Below are 19,254 nucleotides of genomic sequence, written 5' to 3' on the forward strand. Positions count from 1 at the left end.
GCTCTCTGACTTTGGCATTATCCCTAAAATGCAGTTGTCTGCTAATTAATCTCTGACTAATTTAGGGAGTTCAGTAGCTCATGTAATAGTTACTGGGGGTCAGCCGCTTGCATGTACTACAGATCTGTTTGGTTAACTTTTCACTTAACAATAACCAGATTGATTGACTGATGGTTGAAAACCATTTAGAACAGAAACCCAGCCATGTGTTTTTTTATGCTGAATTTAGTTAAGTGAACAAGCAATGTGGTTGTGTTTTTTTATAGTTTTTTTTAAAAAAAAAATGATTTTAAAGCTGCTTCCCATTTGCTGAAAATCCTTGAAATGTTTGGCCATGGAATTTCCAATTAATCATGCAACTCTGTTTAATAACACTGCATGGTGCTCTCCTCCAAGAAATTAATCTGGCAGAGTACTCTCAATGCACTTTGGCCTTCGCCTCAGTGCTGATTATGCAAGTCTGCCCATCCAACAGGAGCACAAAATGTAACCCCTTGGCTGCCAGACAGAGCAGAAACTCATTGTATAACCAATGTGAATTGCAGCCCTGTCTGGCAGTTATTGAGTGCAATTTTCCAGTAAAGTCCTTGATAGCTGATTGCCTATAAATTGCATAGGATTAAGAGCGGTTATTGTTTAATTCCCGTAAGCAGAGGATTAATTGTTCTGTTGTGTCTTGTCCATGCAATGAATGCTTTTTATAAAGCTTTGCTCTTGTTTCACTGTCTATTATTAAAAGGTAGGACACAGTGATTTGAAATTGATTTTTTTTACACAACTAAATCTAAATTATGCAAGGATTGGATCTTTAAGATTTGAGTTTTGTCCGTTAATATATTGCATCTTTCTCATACTAGGTGTTTTGAGACCTTGTTACTATTGCACATGATTTATCCTAATCTTGTAACAAAACATTTTATTATTTGCATTCATTATTTTTTATTCATTCAGTTTTAATCTTTTGATTAGCTACAGTAGAACATATAGTTAGTTTGGGACTAATATTGCTCATTTCTCAGGATGCAGTCTACTAATTTCCAATTTTTTCAAATACTCAATTTTTTTTCTGTCATGATTCAGATAGAGCAAGCAATTTTAAGCAACTTTCTAATTTACTCCTATTAATTTTTGTTCTCTTGGTATCTTTAGTTGAAAAAAAAAGCAGGAATGTAAGCTTAGGAGCCAGACCATTTTTTTTGTTCAGCACCTGGGTAGCGTTTGCTGATTGATGTCTACATTTAGACCGGCTCCTTAACGTTGCATTCCTGCTTTTTCAAATAAAGATACCAAGAGAATGAAGAATAATTGATCATAGGAGTAAATTAGAAAGTTGCTTAAAATGTCATGCTCTATCTGAATCATGAAAAAAATAAAATTGGGTTTCATATCCGTTTAAGTAAATAAACTTCTGATTCATGTCAGTGTTGGCATATTTCCTTTATAACTAAACCATTTCTTGCTGTAGTGTTTAAATGGCTGTTTATAAGAAAGCAGATGCCTTTAGCAGCTCCTGAGAACTAATCATTTTTTGTAAACATCCTTTTCAGTAATTTGTCAAATTTTTTTTTTTCTTCATAAGTTGTTTAATTTTCACATTGTATATATTTAACTTGTAAAAAAGTAACTCTTTGTTTAAACTGTAATTCACTTTATAACCACAGTCGTTTTTATGGGGCATTTAAAAAAAAAAGAAAAAAAAAGTGTAGTTGTAGGAAAAAACTTTCCACCAAATTTTAACAAAAACCAGATCAGTATAGATAAAACACTTTGTGTATTCTTTTCTAAAATATTTAGCAAAAAAAAGTATTGAGTAAACAGCAGGCTTGGTAATGGGGGGGGGGGGGGGATATTTCTCAGGAAGATACTTTTATTTCGACTCATGGGAGGGGAAATTTTTTTTTCTTTTCTTTTTTCCCCTCCCATGAGTCGAAATAAAAGTGTGCTTCTTCAAAGTCCTGTAAAGTCTAAATTTAAACTTTCATGGGGATGCTGATATGAGCATCCTCATGAGCTCCTATAAGGCTACCTAGGTTTGCTGTTCAACAAATGATATCATGGGCCCCATATATTAAAGTACAGACAAAGTTGCCATATTTAACATAGAGCAAGTATATGCTTACACAGCCCCACCCCAGCAGAGCAAAGTAAACTGTGTTTAAAATGTTATGTTCTATTAGTTTAATGCTGAATTTTTGTTTTAGTTAACATTGATCTAACATCACATTAACCATTATTCAGATTTACCAACATAAATTTAACACTATCTTGTTTTACCTGTTTTAAGCATTTACAAGGGTAAAATGTCTGCACCCACTTTAGCTGGTACATTTTAAATGCACCCAAAATACAATTTATAAACCGGGGGAAGATTTCTGACTCCTTAAAGATTAAAAAAAAAAAAAGTTTACTTGTTTCTAGGTTCTCACATATCAGCAATATTTGGTTGCTATGTGAATTCTTTGTATCTGGCTCCCTCTGCCTGTTGCTGTCTGCATAAGTTTTATGTATTAAGCAGACTTTTTTTTTTTTTTTTTCTTTTTGTGAGAACCATAATTTACCGTTTTAAATGGTGTTTGAGCCTTCTGAATTGTAGACAGAATGTAACACTTGCATAGACTTATCAGTGATTTGAAATATTTGTTAAATATTCAATTATTAACTCGGCACTGGCTTATGTATTTTTTTTTATTATTATTATTTTTTAAAAGATAGTTTAACACTGGGTACTTTAATGACCTTTTTTATTTTTTTTTATTCTGCAGCCTTCACACTTCCTGATCTTACAGACCAATTCTCACCACCTGACCCGGCGCCACCTGTCCTTGTCAAGCTATTAGAAGCCATTGAGAAAAAAGGTACCAGTGTATACATCTGATTAGTTGTTACAGGAAATCCATGCTGCTTTTGGAATGTTTTGTATTAAAGGCATATTAAATTGTAAATACATACTAGACATTATGTATTCAAAGTGAAGTTTAGCATGAGGATAGTATGTAGATTTTTGCTTTGGGAATGTTTTGTATTAAATTGTAAATACTTATTAGACATAATGTATTCAAAGAGAAGTTTAGTGTGGGAATAGTAGGTAGATTTTTTTTTTTTTACAATGCAGTTGATGCCTCCATATTTGAACTTAAAGGGACAGTATACTATAAAATTGTTGTTCCCTTAATGTGTTTCCAATTACAGCTGAAGAGTATCAAATGTATGAGATTTGCTTTTTTTAAGGTTTGTGTATATGATTTAGCTAATTTTGTGTTTTGAAGCCACAACCTAATAAAATGGGTTGAACTTGTAGGTGTAATCAGATCTCATTACTTTCACATTGTATACATATACATGTGTATCTTATATCTGTAGGTATAATCAGATCTCATTACTTTATCACATTGTGTAAATATACCTGCTTCTTTATCTTATATCTGTCCATAAACCAATCACAAATACTTGGAGAGAACAATGTAAAATTAACATTGTATTACCTTAACCCACTGGGAGTGTAATTTCTTCTGCTGGCTGTGTTAACACAGCTTGGTCTCGAGGCCAAAAACGTTCAGGGTGGGTGGGGATACCACAGGCTAAATAAACTAATTCAAATGCCAATATAAGGTTAATGGAAATACTTGGAAACAATTTAATACACTCCAGCAGGTAAAGTGGATCATTGGTAACAAATTAAAGGGGAGACATTTTTGGAGTTAACTGTCCCTTTAAGGTTTCTGTTTACCTGTGTTACTGAGTGCAATCAAGGACAGATATAAAACAAGCAATAAGAGTTTGCTAACAAAGCTTTGTGGAAATCCTGTAAATTATTAAAACAATACTATGTTCCACTTAACCTTGTTTGCACAGTTATTTATCTATTGTATTGTCTCCCTTACATCAGTCCTTTATTGTGCTCAGCAGGAGCGAAAGATTTATTATATGTATAACATTTGAGTTACCTTTATAGCATATAATTGACATATTTAGGACAAGGCTAATAATGTACATGGTTTTTACCCTTTTATGAATTTAAAATATGTAGATGTATACTAAGCAGCCTATTGCACCCGAAATATGCACACACTATTCATATAATATATATTTGACTATTTGCATATATTTAGACTGTTTGCATGAAATCTTTAATTTCAGCAGAAAATATTCAAAAATTCTGCTTTGAATTCAGGTGATTCTGGACATGGTATTGAGCAGCTGCTTGGAACAATAAAATGTTTGCCTGGCACGGACAAGGCAGTAATGCTGCAGTGTTGCAAGTTTAATGGCAACTCATGATTATGTATAGATTGTGATAAAGCCTACGCACTAGAGAAGAAAGAAACCTTTACCGTTACAACTTGTTGAACTTGTCATTCTCATTAAGGTTATTCATAATTTATTTTTCCAGGTCTGGAATCTCCAATACTGTACAGAACACAAAGCTCAAGCAGTGTGGGTGAGCTGAGGCAGATCTTAGAGTGTGGTACGTAAAATAAAACCTTTCAGCGTGTATTTAAAGGACCAGTAAATACAGTAGATTTGGATACTCAACAAATGCAAGATAAAGATAATGCAATAGCACTTAGTTTGAACTACAAATGAGTAGTAGATTTTTTTTTCTGAAAAATTTAAGTGTATTCTTGCACATGCTCAGTAGGAGCTTGAGACTCAATAAGTGTAAATATATATATAAAAAAAAAAACCCTGCACATTTTGGTAGTGAAAGTAAATTGGAAAGTTGTTTTAAAATGTCATGCTCTATCTGAATCATTAAAGTTTAATTTGACTTGAGTGTCCCTTTGACAAATTTGTTTTAACTGCAACAAGAGCAAATTAATTTTTGCTTACAAGCGTAAAGAATGAATTAATGTTTATCTGCTACAGTTTAATATCACCAGAGTATCCAGTCTAGCCAAAACAATAATTGTATCTTTGTGTGATTCTAGTTAGATTCAAATTTCTGAAACTGAAAATGCTGTGGTTGTACTTGTGTGCATATTATTTTGTATACAAATAACTATCAGCAGACATTACTACAGTTTTAGTATTCATAGCAATTTTACAATTATAAAGTGGTTTATAAATATAGAAACCATAGTAACGTGTTGAAAGTTCTTATTGTATATTTCTGTAAACATATGCTGTGAGCAAGGCTTGATTTCTTTCGTGTATTAAAAAATCCTTTCACTAGATGGAGCCACAGGACATGACCAAGCATTCTCTGAGAGTAGTCATTGTAATTGCATCAGTGCAATTATCCCATTTTATTTGTATATATTTAGCTTTATTTGTATAGAAAACCATTTATAGATACTTTAAACACTTTGTAATTACAACACATTTCTGTTGGGTTGCTATAGAATAATATATCAGCCAAATCTTAATGATTTAAAAAAAATATATCTTTTTTACTGCAATTGTTTTTTGATTGCCAAACACCACTCACCATTTGCCTTATTTGGAGGAGCCAATCTGGGCTTTAGTCAGCAGGCAAGAAGGCTAGCCACTGTTATAATGTTAGTATAAAGTACCCTGTTTCTCTTGTTAAGTGTATCCAGTCCACGGATCATCGATTACTTGTGGGATATTCTCCTTCCCAACAGGAAGTTGCAAGAGGATCACCCACAGCAGAGCTGCTATATAGCTCCTCCCCTCACTGCCATATCCAGTCATTCTCTTGCAACTCTCAACAAAGATGGACGTAGTAAGAGGAGAGTGGTGTATTATAGTTAGTTTTTTAACTTCAATCAGCGGCACTGATAGATGCTCTAGCAGCGCCTTGGTTCTTCAACCTGGCTTATGTGTTTCCACCGTTTCCTCTGCTCCCTCGTCTGATTGCCAAAATGAAACAGGAAAGAGCATCAGTGATATTGATAGCGCCTGCGTGGCCACGCAGGACCTGGTATGCAGACCTAGTGGACATGTCATCCTTTCCACCATGGGCTCTGCCTCTGAGACAAGACCTTCTAATACAAGGTCCTTTCAATCATCCGAATCTACTTTCTCTGAGACTGACTGCATGGAGATTGAACGCTTGATCCTATCAAAGCATAGCTTCTCCGAGTCAGTAATTGATACCTTAATACAGGCACGAAAGCCTGTCACCAGGAAAATTTACCGCAAGATATGGCGTAAATATCTTCATTGGTCTGAATCCAAGAATTACTCATGGAGTAAGGTTAGGATTAATGGATATTGTCCTTCCTCCAAGAGGGTTTGGACAAAGGATTATCAGCTAGTTCTTTAAAGGGACAGATTTCTGCTCTGTCTATTCTTTTACACAAGCGTCTGGCAGAAGTTCCAGACGTTCAGGCATTTTGTCAGGCTTTAGTTAGAATTAAGCCTGTGTTTAAACCTGTTGCTCCTCCATGGAGCTTAAACTTGGTTCTTAAAATTCTTCAAGGGGTTCAGTTTGAACCCCTTCATTCTATTCATATCAAACTTCTTTCATGGAAAGTTCTTTTTCTGATGGCTATTTCCTCGGCTCGAAGAGTCTCGGAGTTATCTGCCTTACATTGTGATTCTCCTTATCTGATCTTTCATTCAGATAAAGTTGTTCTGCGTACAAAACCTGGGTTTTTACCTAAGGTGGTTTCTAACAAGAATATCAATCAAGAGATTGTTGTTCCATCATTATGTCCTAATCCTTCTTCAAAGAAGGAACGTCTTTTGCATAATCTAGACGTAATCCGTGCCTTGAAGTTTTACTTAAGGCTACTAAAGATTTTTGCCAAACATCTAACCTGTTTGTTGTTTACTCTGGACAGAGGAGAGGTCAGAAGGCCTCGGCAACCTCTCTTTCTTTTTGGCTTCGGAGTATAATCAGTTTAGCCTATGAGACTGCTGGACAGCAGCCTCCTGAAAGGATTACAGCTCATTCTACTAGAGCTGTGGCTTCCCTTCATACTTTTTCCAAATTTTCCAAATTTTATACTTTTGCTTCTTCTGAGACTGTTTTTGGGAGAGAGGTTCTACAGGCAGTGGTTCCTTCCGTTTAAGTTCCTGCCTTGTCCCTCCCATTATCCGTGTACTTTAGCTTTGGTATTGGTATCCCACAAGTAATGGATGATCTGTGGACTGGATACACTTAACAAGAGAAAACATAATTTATGCTTACCTGATAAATTTATTTCTCTTGTAGTGTATCCAGTCCACGGCCCGCCCTGTCCTTTTCAGGCAGGTCTAAATTTTAATTAAACTACAGTCACCACTGCACCCTATGATTTCTCCTTTCTCGGCTTGTTTCGGTCGAATGACTGGATATGGCAGTGAGGGGAGGAGCTATATAGCAGCTCTGCTGTGGGTGATCCTCTTGCAACTTCCTGTTGGGAAGGAGAATATCCCACAAGTAATGGATGATCCATGGACTGGATACACTACAAGAGAAATAAATTTATCAGGTAAGCATAAATTATGTTTTTGCAGTTCTTATCCGTCCAATTAATGAAAGATATAAGTGTTGAGAAGTCAGAAGGGTGTTTTTCATGCTTGGAGAGTTAGAAATGGCTCAGTTTTCAGCTCTAAATTACGTGAAAGGGGGCAAAGTAAACATTGGAATTATGCTGCAAAGTTCTTTCATTATGCATAACTAAACACTTTATACAAACATCTGTGTGCCTTCTGCCCCTTTTTAAAGGTGCATTCTAGTTTAACAATAAAATCTATTTTGTTTGAGCATTTTGTTAAACAAAGTGTTTTCTGTAACTGTTTAATCCCTACAAATATATCATCATCAGTTATGCTCCACAGCTACTCCAGGTGAGAATAAAGCGCTCCATTCACTAACTAAATCCTCTTCTTAAAGGAATATGAAACCCAGATTTTTTTTTTCATGATTCAGCCAGAGCATGCCATTTTAAGCAACTTTCCAATTTACTCCTATTATCAAATTTTCTTAGTTCTCTTGGTATCTTTATTTGAAGAAGCAGGAATGTAAGCTTAAGAGCCAGCCCGTTTTTGGTTGAGCACCCTGGGTAGCGCTTGCTGATTAGTGGCTACATTTAGCAAGTGCTAATCAGGTGCTGAACCAAAAAAGGGGTTCAGCACCTGATTAAGCTTACTTTCCTGTTTTCCCCCCAACTAAAGATACCAAAGGAACATTTTTTTTGATAATATAGGAGTTAATTGTAACGTTGCTTAAAATTGAACTGAATGTTATTGAAAGGTAATATATATCCCTTTAAGCAGGATTAGTATGTCCCAGAATTGTATCTGTGACTTTATGTATAACCCCCTGAAGAATTTAATTACATAAGATGAAGGGATTTTTTTTAATGCTCTAACAAAACAGTGGACTTCATTTTTTAGCTTCAATATTCCTTTTAAGCTGTATTACAACTAAATAATACTGTGATATATTTTTTTATCTTCATGTAAAAGAGAATGATGGTACATCTAAGTATCGGTAAAATAAGGTATCCTTCTAAATACAGGGAGAGTCCACAGCTGCATTCATTACTTGTGGGAATACAGAACCTGGCCACCAGGAGGAGGCAAAGACGCCCCAGCCAAAGGCTTAAATACCTCCCCCACTTCCCTCATCTCCCAGTCATTCTTTGCCTTTCGTCACAGGAGGATGGCAGAGAAGTGTCAGGAAAATTTGGAGTAGTCTCTTATGGGGGGGTAGTACCCTTCGGTATGGGACTGGAGTTTTAAGTAGTCTTGTCAGCCTCTTAGTGAGAGAGCATGGATGAAAGTTAGTCTGGAGATGCAGGGAGTCTTTCTGCGAAGCCATCCAGACTCATTAACAGTTTCTTAAGCAATCAGCTTTGACGAGTTTCGCTGCCTGCTTTCCTTCGCTTAAGTCCATGTCAGAGGCGCTGCTACAATCTGTCAAACTTGAAGGACCGTGTCGCTGTTCCATGGCATAGATTCCGGTAAGAACGTTTCATTTTATACACATGTTAACGATAGAAGACAGGGTTTCATTGGGACTCCTTTATCTTTATGGAATCAAGGCTTAATATCTCCTGATGGGGGCTATTGAACAGTGGGGATTTTTTTAATAATGTTTATGATTTTGACTTACGTGTAAGAACGTTTGGGCTCTTTGGCTGTTATGGAATGTACAGGTTACTTTCTTTTTGAGAGCTGCACAGTTTTTATTAAGCTGGCTCGCCTTTTTTTTAGCTGGGGCGGTCCTGCATGAGCACCATGTGACAGGAAGTGGTCCAGTTAATTTCCCGCTTCCGATTCCTGACTGAGTGTCTGCGGAGAGGAGCGTCTTCTATACCTTCCTGGGTCATAGGAGGTGGCGAGTGCCCCAGCCATTGGGGGTATAAGGTGCCAGTTTCTCTTTTGATAATAACTTAGATGAGTTATGAATGATTCTGATATGTTAGAGTATCCCCTCGAAACAGAATTTGATACCTGTGTATATTGTGAGGAGGCCCGGGTAACCCAGCCCTCTCAATTATGTTCCGTATGCCGCTATAAGGTGTTCTCATCAACCCCTTTTAGGTTGTTGGAGACCGCTGAGCCATCCGCCTCTGAGGATTCTGAATCCGGTGAGGCTTGTTCCCTAGATTCTTTTGTACCTCTTTGCATGGCGTTGTTTCCTTTCTATATATTTTCTTTTTTTATAATTTTAATTAAGGTTCACCAAACAATATACCGATACGAAAATAAGAAATTACATAAGATAAGAAATGCTTAGCACCATATCTTACTACAATTCACGTATGTTAGTACAACATAAAGAAGCCTCCTAACTGATAGTGAGGGCCACTTTTGTACCCTTTAAACACCTGAAACTGATAGAAGGTATATTGTTAATAGGGAACCACTTTTGGATCCCGTCTGGTGGTAGAACCTGATTTTTATTTTTATATATAAAAAAAACCTGATAGGCCACTTATGGGCCATATACTCAACATAACAATTGCAATTGGCTAACCAACTTGTGGGTTCCAGACAATGACTTCTCAATAGTGAAACGTATAAAATAATCACACAGAAGAGATTTAAAGGGACAGTCAACACAAGAATTGTTGTTGTTTTAAAAGATAGATAATACCTTAATTACCAATTCCCTAGTTTTGCATAAACAGTTATAATTATACACGTTTTACCTCTGTAATTACCTTGTATCTAAAGGCTGTGACACACAGCAAGCGATGCGGCACGAGGCGAAGCAGCTGCTTCGCTCCGCGTCGCATTGCTTCTGAAGTTCAAATATTTAAGGCTGTGACACACTGCAAGCGTAGCGGTGCGCAGCGTGTAGATGCGGCTGTGCGTGCTCAGTGTGTCCTGCCTTTTCATCTCTGAGCCCTCTGCTGTGTCAGGTCAGGTAGCTGAGCACTCAGAGATGAAATATTTGAACTTCAGAAGCAACGCGACGCGGTGCGAAGCAGCTGCTTCGCCTCGCACCGCATCGCTTGCAGTGTGTCACACCCTTTAATCTCTGAGCGCTCAGCTACGCGTCCTGATGCAGCAGAGTGCTCAGAGATGAAAAGGCAGGACACACTGAGCGCGCACAGCTGCATCTACACGCTGCGCGTCGCTCTGCTTGCAGTGTGTCACAGCCTTAAGCCTCAGCAGACTGCCCCCTTATTTCAGTTCTTTTGACAGACTTGCGGTTTTGCCAATCAGAGCTGTCTCCATGGTAAATTCACGTGCATGTGCTCAATGTTATCTATATGAAACACGTGAACTAATGGCCTCTAGTTGTGAAAAACTAACAAAAATGCATTTAGATTAGAGGCAGCCTTCAAGGTCTAAGAAATTAGCATATGAACCTCCTAGGTTTAGCTTTCAACTAAGAATACCAAGAGAACAAAGCAAAATTGGTGATAAAAGTCAATTGGAAAGTTGATTAAAATTACATGCCCTATTTGAAACATGAAAGATTTTTTTTGGACTTGACTGTCCCTTTAAACATGTATGAATACAGAAAACTCTGGTGGGTGAGCTTATATATGACATACCTCATGGGTCAGGGCTTACTCGACTGATACTGCTGTATTAAAATAATATCCTTGGGGGGGCTGGAGCTTGTAGATGAAGCGGCAGGACGCATCTGAGAAGAGCTCCTAACATTAATCACTCTCAAGAGCTACTAATCATAGATATCCCAGTAAAATAAAGTGTGTGTATGTATATGTGTGTGTGTGTGTGTGTGTATGTATACATATATGTGTATGTGTGTGTATGTATGTATGTGTGTATATATATATATATATATATATATATATATATATATATATATGTGTGTATGTGTATATATATATATATATATATGTGTATGTGTATATATATATATGTGTATATATATATATATATATATATGTATATATATATATATATATATATATATATATATATATATATATATATATATATATATATATATATATATATATATATATATATATATATATATATATATATATATATATATACTTTATAATAGTCTGTAGAGATCTGGAGTTTGGAACTATATCAAGATTGCTGACCGCCTATGTTCTTTAGCTGGCCGTGGAGTGATTGCCATTACTCACAGGGCCTTCATCTACACGACCAGGGCTGCCGTATTATATCCCCCCCAGGAAACTGGGTTACTAGGCAGATATTTAATGCTGCCTCAAACTTTCTAAGCGATCACTGGGTCTACTACTCTGAAGAAGGGAACCATATTTCAGGACAATTCATCTACATGTGGGTTTACTTAAAGGGGAGCTGTACACGTACCGTTTTAAAATGGAGGCCCTGAACAGGTGAGAGCGCAAGATGGTGCAGCTTGTAAACTATCACTACTTGAGCTTAGAGGTGGAATTATGCAGACTTCTCCTGAGACCAGCAACTGCAGTAGTCCCTCCAAGTGGAAATACCCGTGAAGCTATACCTTCGTGGTCAGACACGGCCAGTAAAAAGACCTCTACTTCCTACAAACAAATAGGGAATGCATGCTGCACACGCCTCGAAGAACTAGAATGTAGAACTACGTCTATAGAATCAGAAGTATCTGGCATAAAAGTGCCCTCTCCCTACACCCAGAAGGGCAATGCAGATCTACCCAACAAAACACCCTTTGCAACTAAGTCCGAAGCGGATACCCTGTCTGGCACATTGATAGAGAAAGTTCCCAATTGTGAACCCAGCAACAAAGTTATAACTGCAAGGAGAAAGTGGAGCAGTGCTAAAACAAGGCTGGTGATGTTACACATAAGGAGAGGGACCGCTCAGGCTCATCCGTTCCCGGCATTGACAGCGTGTTGGAGCATGGGACAGCGGAGCAGTGCTAGATTCACAAGACGGGTAAAGCCGCAGCTCAAGAGGGATTATTCAAGCTCATCCGCTCCTGGCATCGACTGCACAGAGGAGCCTGGTGAGAGAGGAACTTTACTCCTATCCTGACAACCGGAGCCATAGGAGAACGGGAGGCTGGAAGAGGCTTAAATGCTTAAAGGAACACTCTCCTATCTTGCCTCCCAGTGGGCCTACCTGTTTTAGGCGGGGGATATGGAGAGCGGGTGTGGGCTAAGACTGATATTTTATAAAGTTTTGGAGTAGGCTAGCCCACATGTAACCTCTTGCAAGTTGCAGATTAACACCCTAGGTATTGTTATAGTACATGAGAAGACTCCCTGCTTTTCTCGTTTCAGCTCCTATATATGACAGTTAAAAGACTAAACAAACAAGGACTGAATAAATATTTGCATACTTGTATTTATGAAACGGAAAGCCTACTAGACTAGATAAGTAACCTACATCTACTCAGTTAATATTATCTTTCTGTATATGCTTGGTAATCAATTTGTTAATCCCTTACAACTGTAAATACTTAAGGGGCCATCTTCTTATAGGTGCTTTGTATTGCCTGTCCTCCACACTTATTTGACTATATACAGACATGGTCTCTTTTTATGTGGGGGGAGTGTACTCGGCAGCAAACAGTCAGTGTACTATACAGCGACTTAGCCTTACGTTGTCTGTTTCAGTTGGGTCTCTTAGATTTAGATGCAATAAGTACATTATGCTTCCCACATGCTCTTTGTTAATTCAGCCACTCAATTATATATGTTGTTCATTGTATGATCTGTAGTCATAAAATGCCTTAATGATTCATTGAGACATGTTAAACATTCAACAATTGCTTAGGCTTTAGATAGTCCAGAATGTTTTTTTCATATACTGCCTATGGTTAAGTGAATTGATATATCACCAAAAGACTAGCTTGTCCCTACATCCTTATATGTGACTTGCTACCTATGCATGAGCAAGTTTATCTATAGTTAGACATCAAATGTGTCTACAATGCTTTGCATCTACCTCACTGTGGCTGTAAGCAGATCTATTACAAACTTCTATTTAGCCTATCATAATATATTAATAGATGGAGATATACCACCATAGCTCCTGTTCTTTGTCTAGAGCCAGTAACACATAACACCTGATAGCATCCTGTTTGTATTGTTATGCATCTAGAATGAGGAAAAGTCAGTAGTAGTTCAAGCTCAACCTTTGGGAAAAAAAATATATATATATTTATATATATATATAGACGTATCACTTATCTACTATATGGTTTTATATTGCCTACCATCATTAAGTAGAGTCTGCCAGGGGGTAGTTAGAACCCATTTTAGGTAGGTGGTGTGTAGTCTGCGGCCGATATAGCATACCACCATTTTATTAAAAAAAGACCCCAGGCACCAGCACTGACAGGCAATAACCTGTGTATGGGTTTAAAGGTGGTACTAAATTCTAAATCGGTACAAACGAGAGCTATAGTGAAGATCACCAACCTCAATAGACTTTTGTCTAGTTTATCTTTAGAAATCCCAATGAGAGTCTGGAATACACAAATCTGCAATAGATATTTATCATTTTTATGTCAAGTTGAAAAATGGGGTGCATAATTATTATGGATTGCTGTTCTGGTACTAAAAATAGTTGAATAACATTTAATAAAACATAGAGCTTAAAGGGACACTGAACCCAAATTTTTTCTTTCGTGATTCAGAGAGCATGCAATTTAAATCCACTTTCTAATTTACTCCTATTATCAAATTTTCTTCATTCTCTTGGTATCTTTATTTGAAATATAAGTTTAGATCCCAGCATATTTTTGGTGGGTTGTTCTTGCTGATTGGTGGATAAATTCATCCACCAATAAAAAAAAAGTGCTGCTTAGGTGCCTTCTTTATCAAATAAAGATAGCAAGTTAACGAAGAAAAATTAATAGGAGTAAATTAGAAAGTTGCTTAAAATTGCATGCTCTTATCTGAATCACAAAAGAAAAAAATTGGGTTCAGTGTCCCTTGAACAGAAACTAGTGTTGCCCTTTACTGTTATACAATTCTGAAACATCAAAGCTAGAACTTTACCAATATATATTATATAAAACGTTCACATAATAAGACTTTAATTATTCCAGGATTAAAGTAATATCTGCAAGATATGATGGTTGCAAATAATAACCATATCCACCATTAAATGGCACAGAAATCATAGCTGCACATAGGCTGATATAGAATGTAAATCTTTCTGCTTTAAAGGGACAGTCAACACCAGAATTTTTGTTGTTTTAAAATATAAATAAGCCTTTTATTACCCATTCCCCAGGTTTGCACAGCCACCACAATTATATTAATATACCTTTTAGCTCTGTGATTACCTTGTATCTAAGCATCTTCTGACAGCCCCCTGATCACATGACATTTTATTATCTATTGACTTTCATTTTAGCCAATTAGTGCAGTGTCTGCCACAATTCACAGGCGTGCTCACAATGTTATCTATATGGTTTACATATACTAGCTCTCCCCTGTTGTGAAAAGCAAAAAAGCATGTATTAGAGGCAGCCTTCAAGGGCTTAGAAATTATCATATGAGCCTTCCTAGGTTTAGCTTTCAACTAAGAATACCAAGAGAACAAAGCAAAATTGGTGATAAAAGTTAGGGGGAAGGGGGGGGGGATCTGTAGTAGGCCGCCACCAGGATCTCAACGGTCCAGACCAGTCCACAAGAGATGGCATATCAAAGAAAGACATATAGTCCTGTTCAGTACACATTCATAGGTTTGGTTATGTCACTTCCATATGCGGGTAATGCAGGATTCCAGTGATAATTGGCGGATTACCAAGTTATCTCTTGCAGTTTCAGTTATTCTTTCTATATCTGTTTTAACGTCCTTATAGGGACTATCGGTGGGGGATTCGATCCCCAACGTTCCTTTTCAGGTCTTTCTTTCTGAAGTAGCTATTCAGGGACGGTTTTGTCCTTATTGCTTCGCTGCCTGTGGGGAGCGTGTGTCATATGAGAGTCAGGAGTTTTCTTTCCTGTTTATCCTAGGGTTCCTCAGCTGAGCATTCGACCTTGAAGCTCTGGTCTTCTGAAAAGTTGGGACTTTTCGGTGGGTGGCTTCCTTACTTTGGAAGGGGAGAGTTCCTACTGCGTAGTCTGGAGGAGCTTCTGTTTGACGATGAGCGGAGACCCACTACGGCTCTTTGTCAACAGTCCTCTAATGCGCAGGCTTTTCAGGAACGGATGTTCCCAACTATCTTTTCTTCCTGAGCAGCGATATCTGATTGGAGAAGCCGATCAGGAGTCCTTGCCTATCTCTGGTTTCCTCTTACGCTCTCAGGGAGATGCGGCATAGTGGTTAGATCCACCGCCACTGAATTGGAAGGTTGTGGCTTGGAACCCAGGTCAACTTCTGTGTTTTTTCTGCCAGACGATGCGTCTGTAGTCTGCTAACATCCCTAAGTGGAAGGTTATTCTGGGGCCTTCTGTCTGTGCTGTTGGACCATATTACTCGTTGTTGGAATTGGTCTGATCCTAGCAAAGTTAGCGACATGTGAGACTGATTTGTTCTTTTTATGTCCGCAAGTTAGTATAGTGGTTTAAGGGTCTCGCCTCCGTGGGTATTGTTCCTGGGCGTCATAGACTCCTATTTCTAAGATGATGCGAGAAATTGTTTGGGCCTAGTAGAGGGAGAGCGTTCTGGAAGGTTCTTTTTGTGGTACATAATTGGTCCCTCGTCATCTATCATAGATGCTGAGGATCACCCTTGTAGGGAGGAACTGGTGTGTTCTGGCTCTCTATTGGACTTTGGGAATCTGTCTTTATTTTCCCCAGGATGAGAACGGGAAGGGCCTTCCTAACCAGCGCTGGCTAGAGCAGTCCTTTTTGGGACAAATAGCTCTGTTATCCTGATGAGTACCTTCATCACATTGTATGCAGTAGGTGTGGGTTGAATCCGGCAGCAGTCCTTGATTCTGATTGTTCTTCTGTTCCAGAGGATCTTTGCATCAGGCGTTTCGTTCTTTTTGCTGGGGCGCTGACTACAGTCAGGCCGGTACCTTTCTTGCTTCTTCTTGAAGCTTAGTCTTTTTTTGGGGTGGCACAGATTACTTTTTCTAACCATGGAGGAAGGTTCTTTGAATTCCTTTTTCAGCGATTTATTCAGTCTGTAGATGTTTTTCTTGTTGTGCTCTTACAAGACGTACTCCTTTGTTGTGCTCTTACAAGACGTACTCCTTTGAGGACTTTCCTTTTTATTAAGGTTGTTTACAAGTTTGTTGGGGTTTTCTCCCTAGAAATGTTATTTTAAATGTTATTCTCTTTACTAAATGGAAAAGGGTTTTTCCCTTAGGAAATCTTGCCTTGATGGTTTTGGGACTCGGAGGCTTGGTTGCCTTCTTTATTGTTCATGAAGGAGTGTGTTGTGTTTTTTTTTTTTTGCTTGACCTGAGAGTCATTGGGTTTCTAGCCTCCTCAGAGGTTATGGCTCAGTTCAAGATCAGTGACGTCTTCTTGGGTTTTCGTGCATGAGATCTTTATGATTGTTGGGCGGCTATCTGGTCCTCCGAACATTCTTTTTTACTTCTGTTGCAGTAGCATCGGGAGAATGTCTTGGTTGCAGTCTGTGGTGCCCTCAGACTTGGGCCACCTTCCTTTTTGCCCTCCCTTTAGCATTGTGTCCTCTGTAGCTTGGGTATTTAGTTTCCCACAAGTAATGAATGCAGTTGTGGACTCTCCCTGTATTTAGAAGGAAAACATAAATTATGACTTACCAGATAATTTCCTTTCCTTCGATACAGGGAGAGTCCACAGCTCCCCGCCCGTGTTCTCTGATCAGCGGACCTATATTTATTTAGTTTACTTCTGGCACCTTTTTCACCCTGATATTTCTCCTACTGTTCCTTGTTCCCTCTGCAGAATGACTGGGGGATGAGGGAAGTAGGGGGAGGTATTTAAGCCTTTGGCTGGGGTGTCTTTACCTCCTCCTGGTGGCCAGGTTCTGTATTCCCACAAGTAATGAATGCAGCTGTGGACTCTCCCTATATCGAAGGAAAGGAAATTATCTGGAATTTGTTTTTTAAAAAAAATAAAGTGCACTATTAAGAGAGAGCTTTTTTTTATTTATGCTACAATGTGCCTCTAACGTATTTGTGGTTAAACCTTTGCAAATCTGATTAAAAGCACAAAGGGAAAAACTAGTATAAATATAAATCTAAACTAGAAATATACACGTGCATAGTATGTTTGATTCATTTACAAAATACTAACTGCCATACTTTTGAAATCACTTGGCCTTTAAATCTAGAAATGTACACTGTTCCAAGATTTTTTTAAAGTTAAGAATGTCTGTTATACATTTGTATCACCTATATTTATTATTTGACAGTGTGGTGTTTTTCTTTTACTTGGTCCTGTCATAAGTTTTAACATCTTAATTTTCTTCTGTCTGACCTTAAAGTGTCACTGAGCAACCGATCTTCCCCACCCTTCAAAAGAGATATCTCATAATAAGTGTTTACACATAATATTTACATGCAAAACACAGAGCTGTTAAAATAAACTGATACAACCTTCTCTATTGTATAATAAACTAAGTAGTAGCAAAAGCCCCAACTGTAGCATTTAGATAGTAACGTCTGAAACGGACAGAGAGCAACAAAGCTCTGAAAGTAAAATAGGTAACCTGTGCAGTTTGTTTTACCTGAAGTCTTCTGTTATGCAGTTTTATCATCTGCACTTGTTGTTCTCCTTAATTCCTCTCTGAGACGTTTTCATTTCCCCCCCCCAGATGCTGCTTCTTTTGACTTTGATCAATTTGATGTACAAACTTTGTCAGATGCTTTAAAGCGGTATCTTTTGGATCTTCCAAACCCAGTCATTCCAGCTTTAATATACAATGAAATGCTTTCTTCAGTCAGAGGTAAGGTTTTCAAAAGCATAGAAATCGCAACGGTTCTAGTAGTAAAAGTGCTTATGAATTGTAAGTTGCCAATGTTTATATAGTTACATTTTTATGTTTTTTACATATTTACACCTTGTCATAGTTTTTGTATAACTTTAATACATGTTTAGATTTTTGTTTTTTATCTACACAATTGTAATTTTCTCATTCCATAATCTTAATATGACCTGGTACTTAACATCATCTATATGAGAGTGGTCGTTAAACGTTTTACTGGCAAAAATATTTTAAGAATGTTTTTTTTTGTGGTGAAATTAAAGTGCATGATTGTGAACAAGTAATGTTCACTGACTGACAGTGGAAACTCCCACAGAGACAGTTTATTTAGCACATAAACCTGTTTTACAAAAAAAAGCACTGTTGTACATATTGAATTATTTTCTTTTAGAAGGAAGACAGAACATTTTTGCTTATGTTCCTTTAATATCAGTTAGGTTACTGAGTTAAAGCTACACATAATGTATATGTCTTAACAGAAAAAAACTATGCACAGAATGTTATCTTTTATTGAAAAGCTTCCCATCATTTTTTTCTTTGTTAAAGTGAAAGTCAACATAGCGTTTTTGAAACGATAGGATTGACTGTTGAAACAAAGGGCACTTTCATTCATGAAGTATAAGATTCTTCACGCAGAAAGTGCCTTTATTCGTTTCAACAGTTTGCCGTTCTTAGCTGCTACGGCAGCCCACGGCCCAAACATTTTTTTGCTAAGAGGTGACATTTTTTTTTTATTTGTTTCAACAGTCAACCTTAGCATTTTAAAAACGCTACAGTTGACTTTCACTTTAAAGGGACAGTCTACACCAGAATTTTTATTGTTTAAAAAGATAGATAATCCCTTTATTACACATTCCCCAGTTTTGCATAACCAACACAGTTATATTAATATACTTTTTACTTCTGTGATTACCTTGTATCTAAGCCTCTGCAGACTGCCCCCTTATCTCAGTGCTTTTGACAGACATACAGTTTAGCCAACCAGTGCAGACTCCTAAATAACTCCACGGGAGTGAGCACAATGTTATCTATATGACACACATGAACTAGTACTGTCTAACTGTGAAA

General features: G+C 37.5%; 1 protein-coding gene across 1 annotated transcript in view; it reads left to right on the forward strand.

Moving 5' to 3' along the window:
* PIK3R1 (phosphoinositide-3-kinase regulatory subunit 1) overlaps positions 1-19,254 on the forward strand; it is a 115,558-nt gene that overhangs the window by 72,536 nt on the left and 23,768 nt on the right. Inside the window, 3 exon segments of the mRNA XM_053701351.1 lie at positions 2,763-2,855; positions 4,391-4,465; positions 18,016-18,147. Of these exon segments, the coding sequence (XP_053557326.1) occupies positions 2,763-2,855; positions 4,391-4,465; positions 18,016-18,147 (300 nt within the window).

Source organism: Bombina bombina, chromosome 2 (assembly GCF_027579735.1).
Source record: "Bombina bombina isolate aBomBom1 chromosome 2, aBomBom1.pri, whole genome shotgun sequence".
Taxonomy (NCBI): domain Eukaryota; kingdom Metazoa; phylum Chordata; class Amphibia; order Anura; family Bombinatoridae; genus Bombina; species Bombina bombina.